Source organism: Nansenia antarctica (assembly GCF_963989245.1).
Source record: "Nansenia antarctica genome assembly, chromosome: 12".
Taxonomy (NCBI): domain Eukaryota; kingdom Metazoa; phylum Chordata; class Actinopteri; order Argentiniformes; family Microstomatidae; genus Nansenia; species Nansenia antarctica.
The window spans coordinates 1,498,876-1,507,922 of NC_137682.1; the positions used below are offsets into that span (position 1 = coordinate 1,498,876).

General features: G+C 47.4%; 1 protein-coding gene across 1 annotated transcript; it reads left to right on the forward strand.

Moving 5' to 3' along the window:
* Positions 1–6,754: 6,754 nt before the first annotated feature.
* On the forward strand, positions 6,755–9,047 carry her8a (hairy-related 8a; the record flags this gene model as incomplete). Its single annotated transcript, XM_080543117.1, has 5 exons — positions 6,755–6,817; positions 7,352–7,447; positions 7,892–7,973; positions 8,633–8,851; positions 9,025–9,047. 5 exons carry the CDS (start codon positions 6,755–6,757, stop codon positions 9,045–9,047), a joined length of 483 nt encoding a protein of 160 aa, XP_080399243.1.

Sequence of the window (9,047 nt, forward strand, 5' to 3'; positions counted from 1 at the left end):
GAATGTTATCAAACACACGTGACACCATTCCATATTCCATTTCAAGCATTACACTGAGCTTGTCCTCTGATCTCTACCTCCACCAGTGTATAGATGCTATAATAACTGTGACAAATCCACTGGTAGATTGTGTGTGTGGTGTACGTAACTGCTAAGACAGCTCCACATAATTGATGCGTAGAACCTTTGCAGCATCAATATTGATCGAACATAGACAGCTCACTTTGCTAAAAATTAAACCACAGAAGAATATTCTGATGATGCGAGTGTGAGGGACAGGAAGCGGGATTAAATGGTGTCAGAAGTTATCTTCTGAAAGCATCTTCGGAAGCATGTTCTTTAGTATGCAGTGAACAGGTACTGTGAGTAAGCTCTTGAAAGTAGCTTTAGTTAGTGTTTTGAATTTGATCATGAAGCAACAAATGTGAAAATGTAAAATGTTTACTGCATACTTGCAAATGTACATGTACATGTAGCTGTACAGTGGGGGAAATAAGTATTGAACACATCAACATGTTGTCCAGTAAATGTATTTCCAATGAGCCTATTCAAGTGAAATTTGCACTAGATAGATAGATAGATAGATAGACTTTATTTGTCATTGTTACAGTACAGGTACCAAACAACGAAATTTAGGAGGGGAGGCTCCCCTGGTGTTTAAGAAAGGAAAAAGAAACACATTTTGGAAAAAGCATAGATGCATAAAATCACAAGAAGATAAAGAGCTGGTTTACATCAATAGAGGCTATGTACACAATCCACTGTACTATACTGCACAGATAGTCAACTAGGGTTGTCATATTGCACAAGAAAGTATTTTTTTTTTTCACATTTTTTTAAAGTGTCACAGTTTGCAGGCTTGAAAATGTACATGTTTGTGCCTCAGCACTAGCTGCCATTACAATCCGTCCGGACTTGTCCTGGGCCCAGAACTTAGGCCTTTTCTGTGTTCAGGGCCTTGACGGCCCTGTGGTAGAAGCAGTTCTTCAGTCTGTTTGTCTTAGCGGCCGGGGTCCTGTACCTCCTGTTCGAGGGCAGCTTGACAAAGTGTTCATGCCCAGGGTGGGTCGGGTCCTTGGAGATCTTGGAGGCCCTCCTGAGACAGCGTGTTTCGTACAGCTTCTCCAGAGAGGGGAGGGTGGCGCCGGTGATCCCCTGTGCTGTTCTCACGACTCTCTGTAGATCGTTTCTCTCCGCTGCCGTGCAGCTGTGGTACCAGTTGGAGATGCCGAAGGTGAGGATGCTCTCCACTGCGCCGTGGTAGAAGGCCACCAGCATCTCCTGCTTGCTGTGTTGTTTCTTGAGGCATCTCAGGGTGTATAGCCGCTGTTGTGCCCTCTTGATGGTGCCTTTAGTGTTGTCCTTCCAGGCCAGGTCATCCCGTATGATGTGTCCCAGGAAACGGAGGTTTGAGACCATCTCTACGCTCTCTCCGTCGATGAGCAGGGGCAGGATCTCGGACTTTTTCCTCCTGTAGTCTACGATGAGTTCCTGGGTCTTTGACTTGTTTAGCAGCAGGTTGTTTACCTTGCACAGCTTGCTCAATTGCTCTACCTCATCCCTGTACGCCGCCTCGTCCCCCCCCGAGATACATCCCACCACGGTGGTGTCGTCTGCAAACTTTACGATGTAGTTGCTGGGGTGGATGGGGGTGAAGTCGTGGGTGTAGAGGTTGTAGAGGATGGGGCTTAGCACGCAGCCCTGGGGTGACCCAGTGCTGAGGCTGAGGGCTGTGGAGGTGTGGGGGCCCACCCGCACCCTCTGGGGGCGGTTGGTCAGGAAGTCCTTGATCCACGCACATATAGAGTGTGATAGACCCAGGTCTAGTAGTTTGGTCACTAGCCTGTCTGGAAGGATGGTGTTAAAGGCGGAGCTGAAGTCCACGAAGAGCAGTCTCGCGTAGCTGTTTCCCCTCTCCAGGTGGGATAGAGTGGCGTGGAGAGTCGTCGCTATGGCGTCCTCTGTGGACCTGTGGGCTCTGTAGGCGAACTGGTATGGATCCAGGTTGGGCGGGAGGCGTGTGAGTATGTGGGCCCGGACTAGTTTCTCGAAGCACTTCATGATGATTGGTGTGAGTGCCACCGGGCGGTAGTCGTTTAGGCAGCTCACCGTGCTTTTCTTCGGGACTGGGATGATAGTTGAGGTTTTCAGGCAGGGTGGGACGGTGGCCTGGGACAGGGACTGGTTAAAGATGTTGGTGAAAACCCCGGCCAGCTGGTCGGCGCAGTCTCTCAGCACCCGTCCCAGGACGCCATCCGGCCCCGAGGCTTTCCTGGGGTCCACCGCCTTCAGTACGCGTCTCACCTCGTGCTCTGTGAGGGTGAGGCTGCTGAGAGCTGGAGAGAGTGGTGTCTGTGTTGTGGTTACCTCCGTTCGCCCCTCGTCGAACCGGGCGTAGAAGGTGTTCAGCTTTCCCGCCAGCAGGGGGTCGTCCTCTGCGGCTGTGAGCCTGTTGGCTCTGAAGTTTGTCATCTGCTGAACCCCCTGCCACATCCGCCTGGAGTCGTTGCTCAGGAGGCATTCCTCAATCTTCTCTCTGTGCTCTGCCTTGGCCGCTTTGATGCCGCGCTTTAGGTTGGCCCTGGTGGAGCTGTACAGCGGTGTGCGCTTCCCTGCGAAGAAGGCGTTGTCCCTCTCATTTAACAGTTTTTGGACCTTCCCAGTCATCCATGGCTTCGTGTTGGGGTAGACCCGGACCCGGACCCACTAGACTTTGGTATTAACTCAAACAATCCAGACAAAATGTATACATATGTAAATAAAGTTATGTGTAATAAAGTGGAATGAAACAGGAAAAAAGTATTGAACACACTAACTGAAATGTATTCAATACTTAGTGGAGAAGCCTATGTTTGTAATGACAGCTTCAAGGCGCTTTCTGTATGAAGTAACTAATCGCCCGCAGTATTCAAGTGTGATTTTGGCCCATACCTCTACACAGATTGTCTTTAAATCTTGAAGATTGCGGGGGGGCCCTCTTGTGAATCTGCATCTTCAGATGCTTCCATAAATGTTCAATTGGGTTTAAGTCAGGTGATTGACTGGGCCATTTCAACAAGAAGATTTTCTTTCTCTGAAACCAATTGCGATGGATCGTTGTCCTGCTGGAAGGTCCACCCACGTCTCATCCTCAGCATCCTGGTGGATGACAGCAGGTTCATCTCAAGATCTCTCTGTACATGGCTCCATTCATTGTTTCTTCAATGATATGAAGTCTGCCAGAACCATGAGAGGAGAAACAGCCCCACACCATGATACTTCCACCTCCAAACTTCACTGTTGGTATAGTGTTATTCGGGTGATGTGCAGTGCCATTTCTCCTCCAAACATGGTGAGCCAAAAAGTTCAATTTTGGTCTCATCTGAACAGAGTACATGCTCCCAGTAGTTCACTGGCTTGTCCAAATGTTGTTTGGCAAACCTTAAGAAAGCTTCAACAGTAATGGAGTCTTGCTGAGCGTGCACAGAGGCCATGGCGGTGGAGTGCATGGTCTACAGTCCTTTCCGTCACAGTTGTACCTGCTGCCTCCAAGTCTTTCTGCAGCTCTTTCCTAGTGGTCCTTGGCTCTTTGGCTACTCTTCTAAGTATCCTTCTGTCTCTCTGATCAGAAATCTTGCAAGGAGCTCAGACGTTGTGAAATACGTCTGTTGCCATTCTCCATTTTCATGTTTTGCAACAATCTGGTTGCGAAGGTCTTGAGACAGCTCTTTGCTTTTACCCATGATTAGATTGTTGTTAGTTTGTTGTGTGGCACCTTGGTAACAAATAAAACCTTTTACAGCTCATCAATATATTCTAATCCAGCTGACATTAATGAGCACAGATTGGAGGTAAAGTTGCCTCCTAATTAGTTATGGTTTTCAGATGGTTCCTTGCCTTTCCTTGCTGTGGTGTACTGCTTTTTCTTAGGTCATGTTGATAAGATCTGGATAAGAGCGGGACAACAGGCAATTCTACATTTTTCTGACCAATCAACTACCACGTAAGTTGCTTCGATTGCGTATGTTACTTTGTTTACATGAAGGGCTGTGAGAACGCAAATCAGAGAAATAATTTATGCAACAATGTTGCGAAGTCATCCACTTGCTGCGGGTCTCGATTCGGACTTTCATGTGAGAACATGACCTTAGTGTGTTCAATACTTTTTTCCTGTTTCTTTATTTACATATTAATGTTTAGATTTTTGTCTCAAGTTAATACCAAAAGTCTGGTGCAAATTTAACTTGAATAGGCTCATTGGAAATACATTTACTGGACAAAATATTGATGTGTTCAATACTTATTTCCCCCATTGTATGGAGGCCCTACTGTACAGTCAATACAAATGGCGCACGAGATCCAGTCAACACTTCATACAGTAGGCCACCTACATGAAGTCTGTATGTTTCTGTGCTTCTGTGTTTTTTGTGATGCTAACTTGCTACCTACAATAGAAAAACACAATACAGTCTGTACAACATTGGTGCCTGGGGCTTGAATACCAAACTTTTAGAACACTTCTAGTGCTCTAGTTCTCATGCTGCAAAAAAGAAGCCCTCAACCCAGTACTTCCTACTTCCTACCACCGTCACTTCCATCTGCACAACTTCTTTGCTTGCCGTCAACAGTAGGGGTGGGGGTAGGTGTGGGTGACAACACTTCCGTCAACCCAGAGTCAATTGTGTGTGTGTGTGTGTGTGTGTGTGTGTGTGTGTGTGTGTTTGTGTGTTTGTGTGTGTACCAGTTCCGAAATAAGAGAGGCTTGAGAAATAGGGAAGAGTTTCACCATAGACTGAAGACCCATCTCTCTTCAGATTACATCTTGTCCCTCCTAAAGACCTCTTCATCCCCACTACCCCCCTGTACAGTTTCTCTACTGTAAAACATAATAATTCTTCCTTCTTCTAGTATTGTGAATGCCAACGGTCCCTGGTCCTAGCGTAGATTTGTTTTCATTACGCTAAATGTACATTTGTACATGTGTATAGGTCTGAATAGTTTGTGTACATGCCAGTGGTGTGTGTGTGTGTGTGTTTGTGTGCGTTTGTGTGTGTGTATGTGTGTGTGTGTGTGTGTGTGTGTGTGTGTGTGTGTGTGCATAAGTGCATCTCAATAGATGAATGAATGAATGAATGGTCTTTATTGTCATTAATACAGTACAGGTACCAAACAACGAAATGTAGGAGGGGGGGCTCCCCTGGTGCTAGGAAAAAAGACTAAGATAAGTGTCATAGTGTAGCAAACTTTAACCCTGTTATTTTAACCACAGCCCTGAGAAGAGGTGAATAATTCACTATACTTCTAGGACACATGCACACCCACGCTCTTATCTTTATGTAACACCCCCACAGCTCCCTCATAGGCCGACCTAAACCATCGAGGCTGCAGGAGCACAAATGAATTTGGACTTAAGTGCTTAAGATAGCCATTAAGGCTTTAGCACCCGGGCCATTATCCCGATAACTGCGGGTCATTACTGGGGGGGGGACAAGAGCAGAAAAAGAGATCTTGACGCGCTTCACTGGAGTGTGTCCGTCCGAAGAGAAAGAGGGGGACAATAATAAGGCAGAGGGGAGGGTTGGGTAGGCGCAGGAAGGGGTGGGGGGGGGCTCTGGGGGTGCCAGAGACGGAGATAATACGCCAACGATTCCCCCATTGCGATTGTGAAAAGGAAGGTTTTGGGATCTCTTTAACCATTGTTGTGCGATTTAAATCCACCCCCATTCGACTCTCCTTTGTGCCAGTGGTGGAGAGGCTGGAGGGGGTCTGGAGGGGGTGGGGAGTTTATGGCTCTCCGACACACAGGCCGGCCCGTTACCTTTATGTGGGAGTCAATAGCATCTGAGTCTGATCTAGGATTTCCGATCGCTTGCTTATCAAATGTTACTCAGTTTTTTTTTATTGCAAGCTAGTTTGATCATGATTTATTATTTACATGTATATTATTTATTAAATTATTTAGGCCTATTGCCAATTTTTATGAATAGTTTTTTCAAAGTAAAAAGTTAGCCTACTTAAATATTTGTGACATCAATTGATTAGTAATTAGCCTACTGAATTGCCCTAAAACACAGCCTAATGTCAGTTACTAATGCGTTATCAAAACATTAGCCAGTTAAAGGCGCCAAATCATACGCGCCTTTAACTGGCAAATCATACGCGCCAAATCACATACGCGCCAAATCACATGGCCTCTCCGCGCTGACATCTCCCGTCCATAGTAACACTCTAACCCTCTACAGACAATCAGCTAGTCTACTTTGCGCATCACCTTCTCGAACTCTGCGCTCAACAGGTCGCCGGGTCGCCCCCTCCCCTCCCCCTCCCCTCCCCCTCCCCTCCCCTCGCCTCCCCTCCCCTCCCCTCCCCCCCCCCCTCCCCTCCCCTCCCCTCCCCTCCCCTCGCCTTTCTCCGGCTTGACAACAGCGGGGAGAATCGGACCCTGTGCCATGAAACGTGCCCGCGGCGGGGCTGTGGGAAAGTGCGGGGGACAGAGCACCCAGGGCCGGCCCTGAGAGCACCCACTCATTGTCATGGTAATGTGGGTGGGTGGAGGTGTCGGGGGGCCTTATAAGACAAGGGAGGAAAGCCTGCCTTAGTGCCTTTACCTCTCTCTTATTTCTCTCTCCGTTCCTACATTCGTTCACCAGGCAGTAGCCTAGGCATAAACACTACTATAGGAGGTTGGGTTAGGGTTAGGCTGTGTGGGACAGAGGAGAAGGGTCAATAGGACACCGAGGTTTGCTTTGGGTTTGATGCGCCTTACAAGCTAAGGATGACGGCATCCAATATGGGAAATGCCCCGGAAAGGAATTCTAACGCCAAAGAAGAACGAAAGGTAGGCCTAAATAAATAAAACATTCTTGTGGTTTGTGGCTTTTAGAAATAAGACTGAATCAACTAACAACTCCAGCATACGAGGAGTGAAAAGGGAGCGGGTACAAAAGTTGTTCATGCTAAGTTTCCCTTCCAATATTTGAACATTTGCATTGCGCAATTGGATGCAGGCAACCGGCTTTGTTTTTACTGAGTCGTTTTTTATAGCCTAAGCCCTAAGCCATGCATTATTTGCAGATTGGCGCAGTTCTGCAGAAATTGCATGCATGCATTCATACACGCGCGCATTGCGCTGAGAGAAGTTGAGTTTGTATCTTTGGATCATCATGTGGGGGGTTATATGAGGCGCTCGTGGCGACAGGGTGATCAACCCACTGTTGTTGAGTTGAATTCAATGAGTAACATTTCCACAAAATGGTTTCAATCGTTAATTGGCTAGGTAAATAAATTAATAGGAAAAAAACAGATAAATAAATAAATAATCAATACACAATAAAGTTGTTTTTAACTGATTTGATGTGTATTTGATTGACAGCTGCGGAAGCCTCTGATTGAGAAGAGGAGGCGGGAGCGCATCAACTGCAGTCTGGAGCAACTCAAGGGGATCATGGTGGACGCGTACAACTTGGACGTAAGTATGCACACATTCACACACGCGCGCGCACACATTCACACTTAACTTTTTAACAGATTTTCTATTTCGAGTGCTAATTTCGGGTTCTAACGCTACAGGGAATTCAATCGTATAAGGAATGTTCATGTTTCAAGACACATGACCATCAAAACTCGTACTGACAGCGATGGGATTCGAACCCACGCCCCCGAAGAGACTGGAGCCTTAATCCAGCGCCTTAGACCGCTCGGCCACGCTATCTCATGGCCATGTTGCGCGTTGATAGCAAACTAGTATATAATAGTAGTAGCCATATAATGTGGTAATACAACTGTATGTATAATAGCAGTAGCACTGTCAGGATAAATAGTCAACGTCGAGGGAATTTTGGATTTATGTTCAATTTTTCCCTTGCGTGGTTTAATGTCAATTCATTTCCCCTTCTTGCTCTGACTATTGTAGCAATCTAAACTGGAGAAGGCGGATGTTCTGGAAGTCACAGTGCAACATATGGAGGGCCTGCAGAAGGGACATGGGACAGCAGGTAAACACCAAACAGCAACTAGCATATCTAACAGTTTAAACATCCTTGCATCACGTGGGGGAAGGGGTAGGCTTTGATCAGTCAAGTTCTTATAACACAGGGCGTTCTAGAGTTCTTTTAAATTATATGATCTTTTAAAGTTCTATTCTAAGTTCCCCTGATGGGCGGGATTGTCGTGCATTGTCAATCATTGACTACTGTGACCCAATAAGGGTGCTTCACTCTACATGTCAAAGAGCTCCTGGGGGTCAAATCCGTGAAATGATTGACAGCTATGACAGACTGGGATTCTGAAGCCCGAAACCCCCCTCAATACTCATCATCATATCATATTTCTCTCTGTAAGCTGTATATATCATACTTGAATTAAAGTGTAATTTTAATTTAGGTACAACTAATCTAAATACCATGTGTCATTTATGTCAAATATCATACCCTATTTGTATGTGACAACACCGTCTATATACCACATATCTTGTTGTGTTGCCGTCCCCTGCTTATGCTTACTATCATATCCATTCACACACCATAATAAGACGATACAACTGTCTACCAGAGTCCATTGCAATGCCTGTACAACCCTGTACAACCCTGCATGTTGTGTGTTGACATTGTTGCATGTTGCTCACTGCTGTCCCCTTGTGGTCGTATCTGTCCAGGCAGCCCAGGTCCCAGTGCTGGCTTCGAGTCCCGCCAGCGCTACAGCAGCGGCTACATCCAGTGTATGCACGAGGTGCACAACCTGCTGCTCAGCTGCCCCGGCATGGACAAACCCCTGGGGGCCCGCCTGCTCAACCACCTGCTCAAGTCCCTGCCCCACCTCAGCTCCGAGCCGGGGAGTCCCGGGAACACTGGGAGCCCCGACGGTGGGGGTGGAGGTGGGGGTGGAGGTAGCTGTAACAGTAGCCCCCTCCCAGGCTCCGGCCCGGCCTCGCCACCCCAGTCCCCCCTCTCCCTCCCCTCGGGTGCTCCGTTCCGGCCTCGACGCTTACAGCTAAACGCCCTGGCATCCCCCTCCCCCTCCTCACCACCGCCCCCCCACCCCCCCCAGCCTCCCTCCAGCCCCTCACATAG